Source organism: Labrus mixtus, chromosome 20 (assembly GCF_963584025.1).
Source record: "Labrus mixtus chromosome 20, fLabMix1.1, whole genome shotgun sequence".
Taxonomy (NCBI): domain Eukaryota; kingdom Metazoa; phylum Chordata; class Actinopteri; order Labriformes; family Labridae; genus Labrus; species Labrus mixtus.
This window is the reverse complement of record NC_083631.1, coordinates 19,414,752-19,433,447: the sequence shown is the minus strand read 5'-3', so window position 1 is coordinate 19,433,447 and position 18,696 is coordinate 19,414,752. Positions and strand designations below refer to the sequence as shown.

At 39.9% G+C, this 18,696-nt stretch overlaps 4 protein-coding genes across 8 annotated transcripts; 1 reads left to right on the top strand and 3 right to left on the bottom strand.

Moving 5' to 3' along the window:
• Positions 1-447: 447 nt before the first annotated feature.
• Positions 448-5,280, bottom strand: si:ch211-198p11.6 (uncharacterized). The gene is made up of 5 exons (XM_061065867.1): positions 5,068-5,280; positions 3,852-3,916; positions 3,643-3,753; positions 1,870-2,007; positions 448-1,617 (listed from the first exon to the last, which is right to left on the bottom strand). Exons 2-5 carry the CDS (start codon positions 3,876-3,878, stop codon positions 1,510-1,512), a joined length of 384 nt encoding a protein of 127 aa, XP_060921850.1. The 5' UTR covers positions 3,879-3,916; positions 5,068-5,280; the 3' UTR covers positions 448-1,509.
• A 642-nt stretch (positions 5,281-5,922) lies between these two features.
• On the bottom strand, positions 5,923-8,372 carry LOC132995730 (eukaryotic translation initiation factor 1). Its single transcript, XM_061065868.1, has 4 exons — positions 8,197-8,372; positions 7,343-7,506; positions 7,112-7,213; positions 5,923-7,018 (listed from the first exon to the last, which is right to left on the bottom strand). The coding sequence occupies exons 1-4, from the start codon at positions 8,225-8,227 to the stop codon at positions 6,974-6,976; spliced, it is 342 nt and encodes a 113-aa protein (XP_060921851.1). The 5' UTR covers positions 8,228-8,372; the 3' UTR covers positions 5,923-6,973.
• Positions 8,373-9,644: 1,272 nt separating this feature from the next.
• On the top strand, positions 9,645-12,628 carry LOC132954488 (GTPase IMAP family member 8-like). The gene is made up of 2 exons (XM_061027042.1): positions 9,645-9,741; positions 10,987-12,628. The coding sequence occupies exons 1-2, from the start codon at positions 9,714-9,716 to the stop codon at positions 11,835-11,837; spliced, it is 879 nt and encodes a 292-aa protein (XP_060883025.1). The 5' UTR covers positions 9,645-9,713; the 3' UTR covers positions 11,838-12,628.
• A 459-nt stretch (positions 12,629-13,087) lies between these two features.
• Positions 13,088-18,490, bottom strand: srsf2b (serine and arginine rich splicing factor 2b). Of its 5 annotated transcripts, none has more exons than XM_061027410.1 (5): positions 17,819-18,490; positions 16,760-17,096; positions 16,168-16,426; positions 15,068-15,136; positions 13,088-13,307 (listed from the first exon to the last, which is right to left on the bottom strand). In XM_061027410.1, the coding sequence occupies exons 1-2, from the start codon at positions 18,214-18,216 to the stop codon at positions 16,781-16,783; spliced, it is 714 nt and encodes a 237-aa protein (XP_060883393.1). In that variant the 5' UTR covers positions 18,217-18,490; the 3' UTR covers positions 13,088-13,307; positions 15,068-15,136; positions 16,168-16,426; positions 16,760-16,780. The 5 variants fall into 5 exon arrangements, with proteins under 5 accessions (XP_060883393.1, XP_060883392.1, XP_060883391.1 ...); XM_061027408.1 differs by lacking the exon at positions 13,088-13,307 and adding an exon at positions 13,364-14,349 and having other exon boundaries at positions 14,394-15,136; XM_061027409.1 differs by lacking the exon at positions 16,168-16,426 and having other exon boundaries at positions 17,819-18,489.
• Between the last annotated feature and the right edge of the window lie 206 nt (positions 18,491-18,696).

Here is an 18,696-nt window from a genome sequence, read left to right as displayed (position 1 = left end):
TGGGATAGGCTCCCAAATTTCCAAATTGTTCCCTGTTTTGAAGGAGAAACTCTCAAGGAGCATGAAGGAGCCTCTGACCCTTTAACAAAGGGGTCATTAGTATCAGGATGTATCAAAAAGTATAATGTTTCTTAAATTAGAAACACTTCAACTACAACTCTTGTTGTGCCCTGACCAGGCAAAGAAATATTCTGTGTGACGATGTTAAAGCGTTTCTGTGGCTTTGAGAACTTTGAGGTAAGATGACAGACAGAAAAGCTGTTTGACTGATACATTAGATAATTTAATAACAAGAAGGTATAAAAAAAAACAAAGCTACTGCATTAATAACAAAGAATACAATGTAAACAATACACAAGGAATCCCCTCAAGAGCACCAAATGTGGAATAAGCAGCTGCTGAAAAGAGTCTCAACAAAGGCTCCACAGCGCCTCCTATAGGTTTGAGTAAAAAGCTGCAATGAGCAGCTGTTTTTTTTTCTACAGAAACTCTCTAAAACATGAAACTATTTGAGGAAAATAACTAAAACAAGGCACTCAAAGAGATAAAAAAAGAGGTGTTTGATCACACAGGTGTACATCCTGCTAAATGCAGCGCTGAACTGTACAGCATTTTGGCTAAGTACAAAGATAGAAAAGGCCTGTCATATTTAAATATGTAGTGTTTCTATTTATCATTCTAAGTTTTAGCTTTTTGTGACAATTAAAAAAATTTGAATTCAGAGTAAATTCCTGATGGAAAACTGAGTTCTTAGCGTCATACTGTAAGGCAATATTACTGTCCACAGTCAGAGATCGTGCCATTCCATTTAAACTGCATCAAGTATCAAGAAAATAATGCTTTTATCTCTCATCCAGAGTCCTGAACGACCCTGACTGCAGAGCAAGAGAAGACTGCGTTTGAGATTTCCTCACTATGAGATAGTGAAGTAATGAAAAAGGACACTATCTTACATGCTCTTCTTAAAGGTATTGAGGTATCAACACATGTTTACTTGTGTTCTGAAATATAATATTCACAGATGGACTTTGATTTATCAGGTGTTTGGTTGAATAGATTCATTTTCCCTTTGTCAAACAAAACTCAGTTAACTTTTCAGAAATCACAGGAAAGATTGAACCATTCAGCACAGTATGTAGGCATGTTTCACATTTTCAATCAGCTACTCCAACTGAATATTTACTGAATACTAGTTTGTGTTGAAAAACAAAAAGTAAACAAGAACACATATCCCAGCTAGTAGTGGTTTTGACACAGCCTGCAAAGTGCTATTCCATCGAACGGCAGCCACAGACTCATTTTGAGTCTTCTTTACACATGACAGTCTAACAGGAGTGTTCATGTCGGTCCCTCAATAAGAATGCAAAGACATGCCGGTTCAAATGCAGCAGAAGATCTCTGCTGAAGGTCATTTTCCATCGTTCCTCACCGAACGCTCGTATTAAAAGGCAAACATTTTGAAATGTCACTCAGCTGATGATGCCATCAGTGAACCTCCACCGTCGTCATCTACTTGATCGTGATCTCGAAGCAGAGACAGTGGCAGGAGTCGCACTCAGGAGGCCGACAGCTGCAGAGATCGCGCTCACAGCTGCAGGAATTGTGCCAACAGTCACACTGTAGGAGAAACAACAGGACAAGCTCAGATATGAGGCTGGCTGCTTTAATAAGATACACGCTAAACTCTCTGTTCTAGTGCTCAAGTGAAGAATTTTGTTCAGTTTTTCTTCTTTCAGCTGGGAAAAAAAATCATGTCTGTGAAAACTAGTTCACTGATCTTCATAACTCAAATGGATCTAATGACATGCTTTTGGAGATTTTCAGCATGAATGTCAATCTCTGATGTGATCTGTTGTTTGAGTTACTTACAGAGGGAAAAGGGGGACATTTTTCCCAGCATGTTTTCATGTCGGGCATGTTGCAGTTACACATCTCGGACAGCTTAAAGCACTGCTCACATAAAGAGATGTCTGGACAGCAGTCACAACAGTTGCAAGAACAACGGTCCTGTGGGAGAGGGAACAGTACGATCTCATTCCAAACAGAAATGTAGTCCAATATAATAAGTATGTGTTCACATCCAGTATGAACTCATTCACACAGGGGCCCTTTCCGAATAGCCACAGTTCAGTATGCAGTACGTACTTTTCAGTATGGAGTTTCAGTATACTGAACTTTCATGGTCATTCAGTATGCATTTTTTGGGTCCACCTCAGTATACTGAACATTTCAGTACGGATACTAACTTCCGGGTTTCATGCAGTATGGATCGGATGCGTGCTTTCAGGAAATGAATTGTATTTTACCACCCACAATGCTGTGCGAAATTAAACGTAAATCGTCACGTCACGTCCGCCTCCAAATCAAAACAAACGAGCGTGGATTAATTGAATCAATTTTTTATCTAGAGTTAAAGTCCCGACTGAAATCACTACTTTTAATTAACAACAGAAAATATAACAAAATATCTGCATTATTATAAAACCTTTCCCCCTCTATTTAAATAATGATTTCACTATTTAAATGTGTCTTTATTGATTTATTTTACTTTATATTCTGTATATTACTGTCTTTCATTTGTTCTTTCCTTTATGTTATTTAGTTATTTAATCTGCCTTTTACTTGATTTGCATTGTGATATTGTTTTTTTTTTACCTGACTGTATATGCGCGTTACTCTTCTTGAATAAAGCTAAACAAAAAAAACAAAAAAAACAAAAAAACGGGTGGATGCGGCCGGTTCGCGTAACGTAAATGACGCCACTTCCTTACTGAATGAATCAGATGAAGTAGGAACAAATATCTGCCTACTGTGTGTGCATACTGAATAGTAGATACTAAACAGTATGCAGCACGGATAGTAGGTACTGTCTACTGAAAGATTGAGTAGGTACTATGTAATTCGGATACAGCCAGTCTCTTTTGAACTTGAGAAGGTCAAAATGGTTAAGAAAAGAATATGGGGTATCTCTCTTTATAGATTCAGATATGTTTAGGCCGGAGATTCCTCAACTCAAACACAGAATGTGAAGCAGATGGATCACCTAGAGCTAGAGTAGCACAACAGTCTTTTGAAAGTAGTTAATTGTCTTCATAAGTTTTGATGGCTTCATGACAGAACTTCACCGCGCACAACAGAGGTTTTTGTCCCAAATATAAGCTCATATTTCATGTATTAAGTGTAATAATTATGCTTTTGAAACTGTCAGCATAAAAACAAGCTTTACACTTCTGCGTCTTCTTCTTTGTTGTTTAATAGCAGCCTGTTGCAGTGTGAATAAACTAACCTACTGTACAACAACATAGTACTGAGTCATATGAAACACAACACAACTTTTTTTTCCACATACCAGTATGTGACGCACTGAAAATATCTCTGTGTCACACTGTGACCCAGAACACCCTGAGGTGAATCCTGCCACCTGCTCTTTTCACTAAGGCCCTGACACATATTAGCAACATCTGGAATGACCTCAGAGTGACAAATATTCAACAACTCAACAGATCAAAATTCAAACAAACCAAAAGTTCATCACAGCAGTTTTGAATCGGGTTTTCAAGTTATAGAAAAGAAAATGTGTCATGTTGTTTTACAATCTGAAGTGAGGAGAGAGTCCTAAGAGAAGGGTAAAGCTGCACCAACCTTAAGACAGTATCGTATCCAGAGCCCAACGCCCAGGACGATCATATAAAGACTCACAGTGATCATCAGCACGGCCGGGAGAGGGATGGCAAGCCCCCAAACAGGCAACACCTGAAGAACAGGGGTGAAATATGACCAAATGAAGATGAGCTGAGGAGATATCTCATGAATTGAATGCAGATTAATAATTATTCATTATTCCTCCTTACCTGTATTGTCTGTTTCTGAGAGGACATCTTAACATGTCACATCAAACCTCACATCTTGAGAAATTCTGACAGGAAAAATAAAGCGTAAAAACTTGATTGTGAGGTTGACCAAAACCATCTGTGTATCTACACAACAACAAAAAAATGCAAGTGTGTGTTAAATGAATATGTCACGATTTTAAATGCAAACCTGTATTTAAGCGTTAAAGACAGGTGCATGAGTTATGGTAAATGGTAAATGGACTTGAGCTTATATAGCGCTTTTCTAGTCTTCCAACTACTCAAAGTGCTTTTACACCACATGTCACACCCACCCATTCACACCCTTTTACACACTGACGGTAGTGATGATCGCTATGTAGTATCATCCATCAGAAGTAACTAATCCCATTCATACACCACCACCGAAGCAGCGGGAGCAATTTGGGGTCAAGTGTCTTGCCCAAGGCCAGCTGGGGATCGAACCCTCGACCTTCCGGTAGAGAAGCAACGACTCTACCAATTGACCCACAGCCGCCACGTTATGATTGGATCTAAACCAGGGATGGGCAACTTTGGTCACAGCAAGGGCCACATTCATTTAATTCTCACTGCCAGAGGGCCAAATTGTAGTATACAAAAACGATTACAGTCAATTATGTCTCAAATTTAACTCAATATATACCAGTGATCAAATATTATTATGGACATACTTCTGGTTTTCATGATTTCATGGCAGATTTTGTCATGTTTTCTTCATGTTCCCAATGAATTGATATGTAAAAATTGGCCTGAGGGCCACGTTGAGGGTTGATGGGGGCCGCATGTGGCCCCCGGGCCGCCAGTTGCCCACCCCTGATCTAAACCAATGAGTTATATATTTACAAGTACTATAAACACGTAAATGAGCAATAATTAGTTTCTTTTCAATGACAATTACTTGTAATGTTCAAAAGTGCGTGAGCAGCATATTTAAATAGTAAGACGTTTAAAAAGTTTATTTCCCAAAAAAAGTAACGTAGCTAACTCAAAGCGCTAGGAGGGTGAGGGCACAAAAGTCTGAAGAGTATTGACTCTACTTAAGGAACTCCAACTCACCCTGATATCATAAAATAAAGGAAAATTAACTCTGCATGTCAGAATTTTGAGGAGTAAAAAAATAACAAATTACAAGTGAAAATTTCACGTTCGTTGATTGGTTTGATTTTAGTAGCAGCTAACACTGCTAACATCTTACCGTGATGAAAGGTCCCGCGCTATCACAAAACTATTGTTTGATAATAATAAAAAAAACAGTCGAAAATCTCATTGCAGTCAGGCCTAAGTTATATCTTCCATTATTATCGTTTTAAGTGGAAAACGAGCAGATGCTACCAGACGCTGTAAACAAACGCTGAGCTACGGCGGTAGCTGCTCCGTTGCCATGGTGTCAGAAGCTCTGACGGGTACCCAGAAGGGACAAAATACATTCACGGAACGGTGACGAGAAATAATCAGACAATAGAATTAATCAAACTCGTGTAAGCGCGTTTAACTTTATTTGACAAATCAGCAACTCAAGCAAAGTATAACGTTGTCAAACGCTCATCATGAAGGGAGTTTGGTTACCCGTTAATGTTTCAAGTTAATTTGAGTTTAAATACTTTTTTTAGCATATTTAATTTAAACTACTTACAGAATTTCCCATTTTTTTCTCCTAAAATGTAGATTACTAAGAATACGTTTGGCGTGTTAAAAACAGCCCTCAAATAAGTGCCTATGTACGGATTTCAATACATATACACATCTTCAGGTGAGTTTAAACATTTGGCAGGAATTTTACATTAAAAAAAAGGTAACATTTCTCAATTCTTGTTTGAAAGCTTGAAGAACTTGTTTTTTTAGATTAATTTCAGCATTAAAAACTTGGAAATGAAAGCAAAGAATGTGTAATTAAAGATTTAAAGATGTTTTCATCCTGCCCATGAGTGTTATACATAACAGCAGTTTTATGTGTTTCATTTGACATTGATAAGTGTTGTAGATACCAAGACCAAAAATACTTTGTAAGCCAATGAACATCATCCACTCGTGTACAAAAACCAGGCAATGCTTATCAACTACAGAATTTTATTGAACCAAATATGGAATTTTCAAAACAGGCTTGCTCTCCATCACCGTCAGTCACAGGAGCACAGTGTGGCCTGGCCATGGCTTTGATCGTTATTGTATTACTTTAGCATAACTCCATCTTAACTGACATTTATAAATTATTGCATTACAGTACTGTAAATTAAAAATTCAAGTGTCCATAAGCATAGGCTGCATAACAGGCCTCAGTTTGACCAAAGTGAGACCGTCTCTGAACCCCCATTCTATGTTAATACTTGAATTGGCAGCAAATAAAACGATTTATAAAATGTGCCATAAATAAGAGCAGAAGCACAGTTTGCTGGACAGGATGGTGGAGATTGAACTTTACAGACGCTGCTCTCTAACCTGAAAGCAGGAAGCTGGGCATGAAAACAATGCAAAGTGGGGTATTAAAGCAGCTTAAAATAGGGAAGTTGGCAAACTCCATAAAAATAAAAAAAAGAATACGTCTCTTCCCATCTGAATAATTTCTACCTTTTAGTTCACCCACTTAAGCCACATACTGGTTTTAAGTATATGACCTCTCTGTTCACACCCAACTCTCACCCAATTCCACATGACACCACTCCACTCCAACATATGGACATCCATTTTATTTAAACACCTTTAAGTACAAAACAAAAAAGTTACACAAAACGGTGCCTCCGTACTGTGGCACAAGAACCTAAAAGAAAAATTAAAAAAAGGAAATTAACTGAGGGGGAAAGGGAAGGAGGAAGTGTGTGTTGGAGGGTCATCACCACTCATCCCTGATGTTGTGTGGAGCTGCAGTGGCGTGTCTATGTGAGAGCGAGCCTGCCCCCTGGTGTTGTAGGGAGGTGTTGGTGTCAAAGAGTCCCATGTTTGTCAGAGGTAATTCACGTGTTAGCTAATAGGAGCTGGTGGGGCTGCAAGGGGGGACAGGAAGAGCAACAGCAGCACATAGGAGAGGAGGAGGAGAGAAGGAAGAGGAGGAGGAGGGGGGTGTTTAATGGCCTTCCAGGAGAGGCGTGGGAGGGGGCTGCTGGCCTCTAGAAACCGTGGACTTTGAGCTGCTCCTCCTTGGCCAGGCCAACCTGCAAACAAGAAGGAAGAGATCAATCAATCAAGACAACCCTGGTATCAACGGAAATGAAAAAACAAAAAAAAGAGTGGCCATAAACACCTACCTCCATGATGAAACAGCAGATATTCTTACGCTGGTCACCCTGAAGCTGGATCACTTCACCATACTCTGGATGCTCAATCACTGTACCATTGCACGCAAACTTCTGTAGGGACAAAAAAATAGCAGAACAGAGAGTCAGTGAATCAAATTCGAACATACACAACACCATCGTAAAACTGCAATGTATTATCGGTCTTGGGGCACTCTGAAAAACCCTAGTCCAGACTCGTACCTTCTTGAAGGCCTTGACTAGCTTCTTCTTGTCATAGTCAGGTGCAATGCCCTGAACAGTGGTGAGGGTCTTCCTGCCGTTCCGCTGTTGGATTCTTATGTGGATGTAATCGTCTGTCCCGGCTGGGAGGCGGTCATCACCCTTACTTGCATCAGCAAAGGGGTCTGGAAAAACAACATTACATTATCAATAAACAAGACAAGAATCAAAAAGGCATACACATTTTTAATTGCAGACATCTCAAAAGTATCTGTTAAAAACGCTATTGCTCATAATTCAAAAACAAGTCTTCCTTCCCGTGTTGGCCATCTGGCAGATGCATCTGGTGGAGTCATATTTCAGATTAAGAACTGCGCAAACACATGAGCTAAATATACTGCTCCAACAGCTTAGGGCAGTGCTAACCAGCTCCCTTTAGGCATCCAAAAAGAAACGTTGCAAACTGCATGACTCTGCACATCTGGGTTTTTTTTGTTTATGTAACGTTTAAAATTAACTAGGTGGTAAAAAAAATAATATTGAGTGGGTCAAACAGAAACACGACTATCATGATGGAGACAGATGTGAAGAATAGGCTAACTGGTGAGCAGCTACATGCAGGCCTAATGGCGGCCGTGCGGCGTTAGCAGAGGCCTTCCCCAGTCGAGCAATATCACGAGTCCAAACTCTTTGGCTCACTAAGTGAACTTTTAATCTATTTATTGAAGGAGCCAAGACGTTAATCTGAATGTAGAGATTATAAAGTAGACCAAACGTCGACGTAAATAAGACGCTTAACAGTATCACTGGTTAAAAATCGCCCTTCCCCCACCTAGCTGTCTACTTTGATTTTCTTTTTTAAAAAAAGGACTTACCAAAAGTATGAAGGTTCTGGATACCGGACATACGATAAGATTTACTTTCCTTTCGGATGATAACTTGATAAACGAGCGGTTCGAAGGCTAATTTAGTCTTTTTTGTGTCGTTTATGGGTTTCGCCTCGTCACAGGAACGACCCTCTGCTTCAACAGTCTTCACAAAATGGAGTTCGTCGAACGCTCGTAGGACTGAAAAACAAGCATTTGAAGCCCCGCCCCGCAGCGAACGTCAGCACGTCGCTGACGTAAGAGTATAACGTCGTCGGCTGCCACTCCCTATTATTTCTCCGCTTTACTGGAAAGGTGATGTCATCGTGGCATAATATTGAAATCTTTTCATCAGGAAAATCCCCATATAAAATGTACGCAGAATTTATTTTATATTTTTAAAGGATATTATAAAATCCTTTAAATATATTATAAAGGAATAGATAAGATAAGATACTTTATTGTCATTATCAAGGAGGTGGGTTTTGAACCGTTAATTTGTTAAAATCAATGCTACACTACAGAGGCAAAAAATAAAATAAGTAGGCAATATTTAGTAGTATATTTTACCCATGTATGTGAAAACATATACAACAAAATAGTTTAATATTAAATAAAACCGTATTGACAGCAACAATGTAGGTGCCTGCTGATCTTCACATATAAAGATGCACAGACCTATAGGCCTATGTAAATGTCACCCCGGGTAACAGTCTGTGGTCATAACCCGGCTCGTGGGTCATGGCAAAGGACGAGAGGAGTCAGAAGATTACCAAAGAAAATGACACATTAAAAAAAGTATCTTTCAACAAGTTAAGAATATAAGTACACAGTCTGAAATGTAAATATTGCAAATAAGAAACTTTGTACTCTGCAGTAGAAAAATATCATTTGTAAAAGAAGTAAAAGAGACAAACATATATGTATGCTCAGGAAGAAAGTGTAAAAATAGTAGCTGGCAAGGTGTCGGGGGCACTTCCCGAGCACTGCCGAGGTGCCCTTGAGCAAAGCAGCGAAATCCCAACAGCTCTGGCGCACTCCTTGCTTAGCAGTGTGTAGCAGCCCCACTCTGACATCTCTCCACTAACGCATGTCCACAGGTCCTGTTAGTGCATGTCTCTAAATAACAGAGGGTAAAGCAGTTTCCCTCAGGCATTCATATGTCAACAATTTAAAAAAAAAAAGTGATTATAACCACATTGTGTATCAAATAAGGCAGTGTAAATGAAATTAAGTTCCTTTCCATTTTTTTTTATTGAATGGTATTAATTGAACTATTCACAAAAGTTCAGGATCAGATTACCTACTTAAAAAATGTGTAAAACAGGTCAGTATGATAATAAAAACAAACACTGTGAATAAATGAGAACAGGCCCTTTATTCACTCTGACATATAACAGGTTATGCAGGATTTAAGGGAGGGGAGATCTTATAGTTTAACAGTTTAATAATGAAACCAAAGTGAAACAATCAAACAGCTGAACATAAACACAAGCAGGACATCACAGACGAGCCACGAGACAAACATGGCCCAGCAGCAAATTGTTCAGGACGGTAAGTTTATCTCACATACAGTTCATTCTTGATTCATGCTTTGATAAGCATCGTCAGCTAGCTCATCGTGAAGTGAATCTCCATGTGTGACTGTTTGATACGATTGTTGTCGTTGTGCACACATTCAATTGTCTTCCCCATTTACTTCTGTTCATCATGCTGAGTTCATTTGTGCAGATGGATCCTCTTCCAGGTCATTTTCTAAGTGTTTGCTTAGCCAAACTTTTGTCAAGAGATGTTTTTTTTTTAATAACAGAAGCACAAACCCAAGACCTCGATGATGACAGATTGTGATGAGTCATCAGTGCTCATGAGGTTGTACATGTTGATGTTCATTTTTATGAATTATGAAAGAGAGATGTGACCTGGTGGATCCTCCTTGAAGAGGAATCTAATCTAGCCAGTCTTTAACACAGGACGGTGTTAGGTGCAGCCGCTGTGGAGTATAGCCAAAATATGTGTCTTGTTGTTTACCTGTTAAAATCTAATCAACAACATAAGTCATTGGAGGAGCAAACAAGAGACCAAAATCACTTTTTCCTACTCTGTGTAAAAATGACATGCCCATAATTAATAGAGTATATCTCTGCTACTACAAGGTCTATTTGAATAATCAAGGTATCACTATAACGGGATCAACATGTGAGATTAGTTCCGATGTGTATATGTTACTGGGTGAATGAAGTTAACACAGCGTCCTACATTTCATTTAGCAGACGTACATCAGAGAGTCAGTACAACACAAGCAAGGAGGAAACACCTACAGCTCTAAGTCCGATCGGACACTCAGGTGCTGACAGGCAGTGCTGCACAAAGTTGAATATGTCAAACCCAAAAGCAGCATGCCTGTGTGCAGCCCTGTTTTATCCCGTAGGCTTCTGTTACCGTGAGTCTGATCAGGACATTTAGGACCGGGCAAAAAGATAGATAGGTTGGCAATTTGAGACCAAATCAATAAATAATAAAACAGACATTATACATTTCCAACAATTAGACGTAAAAGTCAGAGTGGCTGCTGTCCTGAGTTTTCTCAGAATGCAAAAGATTATTCATCACATCTTTGTCCAAAAAAAAAAGCAACAAAATGGCTTAAATCTGCACTCCAGGAGGGGTACCGCTCTATATGCATACTTCAGATTAGATTGTTTAATCACAGCCTCTAATGTGATAAATCACAATTAAATGTTTGAATGGCAGCGCTGATAAGTATGTAAAACTTTTGTGTTTCAGAGCCCAAAGACCCAGAGCTCAAGATTGTGCTGATTGGGGCGACTAAAGCCGGAAAGAGTGCAACGGGAAACACCATCCTGGGGAGAAAGGCTTTTAAATCTCAAATCACTGATTCCTCAGTGACAAAGGAGTTCAAGATAGAAAAAGGAGAGTTGGGTGGACAGAATCTGGCTGTAATTGATACTCCTGGTCTGTTTGGAAGCACCACATCTGATTCATTTGATGAAGAAATCCCAGAGCAGGTGTTGGAGGAGCTCAAGCAGTTGCTGCCGGATCCTCCTGGCCCTGTTGTGTTCCTGGTTGTGCTCCAGCTCGGAAGGTTCACAAAGCCCGAGGAGCAGATTGTAGAAATGATCCAGAGGCGCTTTGGCAGAGAGGCGGTACATTACACCATGGCCTTGTTGACGCGAGGAGATGATCTGAAGAAGGACGGACGTTCCATTGAGGAATTAATCGGAGAAAATCCAGCCCTGCGTGACTTCATCAGGGAGTGTCGTGGAGGCTATCACGTTTTCGACAATGGAGATACAGATTTGCCTCAGGTTACCGAGCTGCAGCAGAAGATCAACAGCATTGTGGAGCGAAATGGAGGAAGCAACAACAGAATGTTTCAAGAAGAAGAGGGAGTCCTCCAGAGAGAAAAGCGTGGAAGAAAAGCAAGAAAAGAAACTGGAAGAGCATTTGTGAAGGTCTGCATTGAAGGTGCTGTTGATGGAGCATGCAAAGGAGCTGCAATATGTTTACTTGTAGAACCACTGCGAACACGGAAAGCTATATTACTGTCTGGAACAATTGGAGGTGGGATGGGTTTATTTGCAGGTGCAGTACGTTATACTGTCTGTAGACTGATTTGGGGAAATTATTAATGCAAACCAATTAGCTCCACATTTACATCAACTGCAAATGACTTTGCACACACATGATCAAGTGTCTGGGTGCCTGCTCTCTGTTTAGAACTTTTGATTTTGGACATTTACTTTTCAGATTATATGCTGTTTGTTTTTATATTGATCTGCTGGTGAACAGGTGAATTCTGGGTAAAATGTGCAGGGTTTTAAAGCTCATGAATAATGGGCCATTTGGGCTGTACACTGAATGAACTATAGGGATACATGTTCTGTCTTTTCCTTGCTTTGACACAATCACATGTAGTGTTGTATGTACTCGAAATCGATCTTTTTGAGGGTCTTGATCTCCTCTCGGAATGGAAAGCATTTTTACTGTCTTGTCTCGGTCTCAGGCTGGGCGGACTCCAGATTTTAAATCAAGACCACCACTGAAAGGCTACTTTACCACGTCATGACTGTGATTAGAGGGAAAACGCCCCTTTCTAAAACAACAAATAACTTCAATTTGTAATTTCTAATCCAGGTTTGACCTCTCAGTGTTTGAGACAGATTTGATCATGTGTGGTTGTTATGATAGAAAAAACATGTTTGCTGAGACAGTTGCATCTAAAGGAAGATCAAATGTCTGTGTCAGTGTAAAAATATGAACATGAGAAAAACAATTGTATGACATATTTTAGTATTTGAGGGCCTATGTTTTCTTTATTCTCCATAAACCACTAAATGAAGAGGGAATCCTCTGAAAAGAGCTTCTTTTGAATGTAATGTTTTACATCCAGTAGCAGAGTGCAGTATGTCTGGAAAGTTTTGCAGTTTGTCAACCTAAAATAAAAACATTGTTTTATTACAGTACATATGACTGTTCCTCTTTTGTTCAAATAATTAACCCTAATGTGAACCTTATCCGATTCGTTACTGATGCAAGAAAATGTTTAATAAGTCTGAAAAATACACCAATGCAAAAAAATTGGAAAATTCTCATTTTGCCCCCCGTTATCTGGTCTGTATTCACCCCCCTAGTGGGCTCAGGATAATCTAGATCCAAATTTACCCAAGATTACTCAAAATGTTTTGAGAACTGGAGATTCTATCCAGATAAAGACAATTAGATTACCAGATCCAATTAGACTACTTTATCAATTTTTCCCCCTTTTGAACAACCTGATAGTTTTAATCCTTTAGGATTCAGTGATACTTCGTAAACTGTCTTTAACTTAAAAAAAACAAAACACAAATGTATACAAGGTTCAATGAAAGGCCGGAGTCCATTTTAGACAAAACACCAAAATCTTTAATGAAAGTCACATTTGTCATCCATGACCACGTGGGGGGAAACATTTCATGGTACAGAGGGTTGAGAGTGTAGCGAGCATACGGCTGGTAGTCACAGGAGCTTTCTGGAGAATACCGGAAACCCCCGAGCACTCAGCAGAGCAACACGCAACCTCAACAGCTAACCAGCAAAACCCATCTGCTACACAACTGCGCCTAGTGCACAAAGAAACAATACAAGCAAGATTAGGATCAAAAAAAAAAAAAAAAACTTTATAAAAAGGGGAAAAATACAAAATAAAAGAAAGGTCCAGGGTTGAGTGAACCTGTCAAATTAAATGACTTTAGAAGATGCTTCAAAATGTCTGATGTCCTCACAGGATTTCTTAAATGCTTTATTGCAGTTGTTTCATTGTGTTTTTAACCATCAGCAGTTACATTTAAGACATTTACCACAGGAGGGGGAAAATGATCGGAGGTCTTGGCAAACAAAGGAAAACCCTGAACAGCCGAAATCAATGAGTGGAAATGGAGCAGGTGACATTTTTAAAGAGGATTAATTCAGTTTGATGATCGGCACTGCTTTAGAGTCACAATTTAAACAACTTTAACTGGATTATATCACTTTGGATGTTTGGTTTTTTTTAAATGTCATTTTGAACAAGAAATAAACAACAAATGAGGAAAACCACCCTGATGTGTTGGGCCTGTATCACTTAGTGAGATTAACGTCATGACCAATTTACTTTATGCTAATCCCAAGGCTTTTTGGTATTAAAGTTGACTCACTAACGACACACAATGGCTGATGTGAATGAAATACAAGATGAAATGTCTTTAGGGTTTGCTTACATTGAGACCTTAACAGTAAAATATGGTTTTAAAAGCAGTAAAGCAATGACTTTACATGTAGGGTTACATGCAAAAGAACAAAAGTAGAAATTAGCCAGGGAAACATGTAAAATGGTTTTGATTTTTATTAGTCAAATTCTTTGAGCCAAAGCAGGAAAACGTATGACACGCTGGGTTGCTAAAGACTGTCTTTAGCCCCTTTCACACATGCACTACTCTGGTGAAAATTTCTCAACATCTCCAGGTTAGGGTGCATGTGATCTAAAAGCAGTTACACCATGACTTCACGAGGACTTTTATACCTGCCAGCCGCCTTGCTAAATGTCAACGTTAGATCTGGTACTATGAAATCACTTCAAACGAGCAGGCGGGGTGATGACGTTCACTCAAAAATGGAGCGTCCCTGCTCGCCTGATTATTTATCATTTTTTCCCCCACTGTTGTGGAAACATGCGTGTACATGTTGTGATTTAAACAATAAAAGCTCTGCTGCACCTAAATTTGAAGTGTTTTGTGGGCGGTTGTTCCGACACAAATCTACCGCTGTGAGGATCACGTGTGAAAGGCTCCCAAAAACACAAGGGCCTGAAATTATCCAAGACAAAAAGTAAGGAGTTCATGTGTGTTACGGGCTATTGATTAGCTTCTCAAGGTTGTATTAGAAATAGTCAACGTGAAAGTAGGTAGCGCACGGTGAAAATAAGCAGACTTTTGGTGTTATTACAGGTTAAATCATTCATACATTTGACTGGCCAAATGAGTCCACCTCTGTATGTGAACATCACTGTACTGAGTCAGTTAGTGGCCACAGTCATTACAGACTCGACGTGACGTTTAGAAGAAGCACATAAGGTTTGACTACATTGCTCGCTTCTTGATACAGGCCATGAGGTGAGAAGAACTTCAAAAGAAAAGCTGAGACTTGCACCCCTTATTATCCTGTTTTTATCGTTGCAGAACTGAAACTTCCCTCCACATTGGACCAGATGCTTTAAAATCAAACAATCCATGAAAAGAAATAAACATCACAGCACATTGATGAATTAAAAAAGAAAGAACAAAAAAAGCCTTTTGTGGCAAAAGAAAATTAAACAAAACCAAAGCATGAAAGACAAAATAAAAACCTTTTACAGCAGGACACTGATGCTTGCGTTGGATTCCGGTCTTGAACATCCGAAGTATTCGCCTGAAAACTGTCCAAACAGAAAAAGGTGAGAATTTTTAATTGAGGCAGAGAGATCGGCAGCTTTTAATAAAAAAGGTATTTGAGGCATATGAAGCCTTTATTGATAGGGCAGTAGAGCGCAACAGGAAATATAAGGTTGCAAAGACTTGACATCTGCTGGTGAAACTCAGAAACTTTTTGGGACTGTAGAGCTGTGACTGATGTGGATGTGCGCTGTTAACTAAAGAGTCAACACACATCACCCTCGCTCGTCTGCTCAAGAATTACTTTGTTGAACTAATTATTTATATTTTAATAAGTCAGGCCTACAATCCTGGTTGGTTCAGTGTTGTTTCTAAGCTAGAATGCAGCCACCCACCACAGCGCTAACTATTTAATGGCTACAGCCATCAAGCTATACCACCCTGATGTAAACAAGCACAGTGGGCTGATGTAGCACAAAAAGGTTTGGCGGTATTCAGATCTAGAAAATGGAGGTTAGATTGGATGTAGGATGTGTCGGGTTAAACTGGAATATAACCACTTGTCCAGAGCAATGTGTATCCAACACAAGAATGTGGACGTTAACCTGAAGGAAGACAAAAAGGCTGCTGGTGCTAGCACTGCTGATTAGCCACACTAGGCAAACTTATTTCACCTTGTTTACCCTCAGTTGCTGGGATCCTGCTAAATTTTGACTGTTTTAACTATAGATTAAGGGGAAATTAGTGGCTAGGAAACCTTTCATCTGTCCTGTGACAACAGATGGAAATTAGCTAGTTAGCTAAAGTAGAATGCATCTTTTCTCTTCTGAGACTTGGGTTATTTTGTACATTGTCCCTGATTCAAATAAACTAGTTTAAAAATAAATAAAATATATATATATATATATATATATATGTAGGAATGCTCCTTAATGTGTAACTGGACAGAGAAAGCCTCCTGTCTGATCCCACTATACTCTGCCTCAACACATTCTCTGAACTGGCCAAATGAAAATGTGTAATGAGAATAAATGTGGCTAAAAAGGTTCAACTAAACAAACAGCATGGGACTTACATGGTGGCAAAGTCGGACAAACCTCGGAGCCCCTCCAGCACCTGGCTGGGGATCTGACCTGGCGGACAGTTTAATGTCCAGTGGTGAACAGGCAGACGTACCTCAACACCAAACCCCAACCCTGACAGGTCTCCACCCTTCTGCAACAGAAACCCTCACCAGCAGGAGCAGGCAGCCCCGGGGCAGCTCACCACACACCTAACTGCTCACACTGCCTCAGCTCAGCTCAAACTCCTCTTTAGCAAACAGGATGCTGCAGCTTTGGAAGGAAAGAGTTCCAGATTTGATTTACTGTAAGAACTGTGCTTAAAAAAAAAAGTAGTATTTTAAAATATGAGCTTGAACACCAGGTAGAAAAGGTAATGTATGAATGTGGGATCGTTCATAGGGCATAATCTTTATGTTTGAGCACCAACTTATCCAGATGAAAAATAGACTTCAAATGTTGTTGGGAGTACTTGCTGAACTGGCTATTAGAGGGACTTGTTTTTTTTTTTTTTTTTTGGTAAGTTTGAAAAAGATAATTGGAACTAACATGTAAAACTTAAAATCTCCTCCGTTGTGTTACATGAACATCTTCTCAGAACCTCACCTGTTGCTGGCGTGGCGAGATCTACGGGGTTTCTCCTCCATTCTCTGCCGCGGACTTGGGCTGGCTTTTAGATCTTGACCTGGAGCCTCTTTTGGAGGCTGGGGTACGGCTTCTGGACCTGGACTTGGATTTGGACTTGGATTTGGACGGGGATCTGGATCTAGATCTGGAACGAGAATGGGACTTTGCCTTGGGCTTCTTGGTCTTGGGAGAGTGGGACTTGGATCGGGAGTAGGACCGGGACCTGGATCGGCTGTGGCGGGATCGGCTCCGGGAGCGAGAGCGGCTCCTGCTGCGGGACCTGCTGCGCCTTCTGCGTCTCGGGCTGCGGGAAGAGCTGGATACAATCAGTGGGTGAGTTGTCATTTTAAAAAATTTAAAAAAGGCACTAAGAATAGGAAAACAGTCCTTCGTAATGCAGTTGATACAGAATGGATTTATCGGGGTTGCAAAGATTACATAAACAAATAAAATATACACCCCACGTTAAAAGCATTTTCTTTAAATATGCATTACATTTTATATATATATACACACACAATTTTAAATAAGATATGGTTATTATCACTGTACAAGTACAATGAAATATTGTTGGAGCAAGCCTATAGATGCCGAATATCAGAAATATACAAATACTAAAACCAAATATTCAAATAAGAAATACAATTAAATAATACGATATAGTAGACAATATACAAGTAATCTGTTAATATGTAATGCTCTTACATTTAAAAAAAAAGAATCCACATCTGAAACACGTGTATGTCTCAGTGGATTGTTCCGGTTAGAGCAGTTTTTATTTATATTTTTTAGCAATCGTGCTTTACGCGGTAAATTCATTAGCAAAATAACTTTATGCATGAGTAAAGTTTTCAGCAAGAAAAAAATAAAATAAATAAATTAAAAAAAAAACACAATAAAATAAAAATTATTTTGAGGAGTCGCGTTTTATCAACGCACCGCGGCCACTCTTCAGATCTTCTGAGTAGACAAGGAACTAACTGCGTACATAAATCCAAAATGGGGATACATGGCTTGCAGTTTCGCGCTAATTCTCACCTCCTGCTCCGGCGTCCATAGCCACCTTGTCTCCTGGGCGGCCCACCTCGCCTTCCTCCACCACCACCACCTCCACCTCCGCCGCCGCCGCCACTACCGGAGTGGGAATCAGGGGGTCTTCCATATCGGGCCATCTGAACACGCAGTTCCCTCCCATCTAGGAGCGCGCCGTCCATGGCGTCCATTGCATCCTCCGCGTCGCGTTTGTCGTGGAACCGCACGAACGCGAAACCGCGACTTTCTTTCGTGTATCGGTCGCGGGGGATGTAGACGTCCCCGACCCGACCGTAATCCTCAAACACACTTCTGAGGGTTTCCGGTGATGTTCGGTACGTGAGGTTGTCCACTTTGAGGGAAGTCATGCCGTCAACGTCTGGCGGAGGCCTACCGTAACTCATTGTGATTAGCTTGTTAGGCCCGAGAGCCTTCCTCTAAACACTTTGAATTCTCGCAACAATCCAGCCGTTATAGTTGTAAAAAAAAAAAAAACTCACAAGCAACACTCAACCGCGCGACTTAATTAAGATTTTACTTCTCTGGTGGGTTTTCTTCAGGATGCACGATCATAAGATTAAACGACTTCTTCATTCGCAACTCCGTCCACGTCGTTTCCAACTTCCCCGAAACCAGCCAAACCAGTCAAGGGAAGCGTCTTCTTCTGTTGGAAATGTGGCGCTTCTCTTTAATATACTACCCGCAACGGCGCCCCCTAGTGGAAGTGTTGTTGTTGTTTAATATACACATAAACGCGCGAAACCCCAACATTTAAAAAATATATATACAATTTAAAAAAGGAAACATAAATACTATTTTTACACGTGTAAACGATTTGATATTTCGTATCCACAACCGCGCTTTAAAAAAAACAAAAACACGTT

Excerpts from the sequence above, each read along its gene's own strand:
- si:ch211-198p11.6 (XM_061065867.1), bottom strand. The coding sequence starts at position 3,878 with ATGTCCTCTCAGAAACAGACAATACAG. Across the intron at positions 3,754-3,851 it reads CTCAGAAACAGACAATACAG|GTGTTGCCTGTTTGGGGGCT; the intron begins GTAAGGAGGAAT and ends CCTGTTCTTCAG. Across the intron at positions 2,008-3,642 it reads GGATACGATACTGTCTTAAG|GACCGTTGTTCTTGCAACTG; the intron begins GTTGGTGCAGCT and ends CCTCTCCCACAG.
- srsf2b (XM_061027410.1), bottom strand. The coding sequence starts at position 18,216 with ATGAGTTACGGTAGGCCTCCGCCAGACGTTGACGGCATGACTTCCCTC. Across the intron at positions 17,097-17,818 it reads TATGGACGCCGGAGCAGGAG|CTCTTCCCGCAGCCCGAGAC; the intron begins GTGAGAATTAGC and ends GATTGTATCCAG.
- LOC132954488 (XM_061027042.1), top strand. The coding sequence starts at position 9,714 with ATGGCCCAGCAGCAAATTGTTCAGGACG. Across the intron at positions 9,742-10,986 it reads GCAGCAAATTGTTCAGGACG|AGCTCAAGATTGTGCTGATT; the intron begins GTAAGTTTATCT and ends CCAAAGACCCAG.
- LOC132995730 (XM_061065868.1), bottom strand. The coding sequence starts at position 8,227 with ATGTCCGGTATCCAGAACCTTCATACTTTTG. Across the intron at positions 7,214-7,342 it reads TAGTCAAGGCCTTCAAGAAG|AAGTTTGCGTGCAATGGTAC; the intron begins GTACGAGTCTGG and ends TTGTCCCTACAG. Across the intron at positions 7,019-7,111 it reads TCTGCTGTTTCATCATGGAG|GTTGGCCTGGCCAAGGAGGA; the intron begins GTAGGTGTTTAT and ends TCTTGTTTGCAG.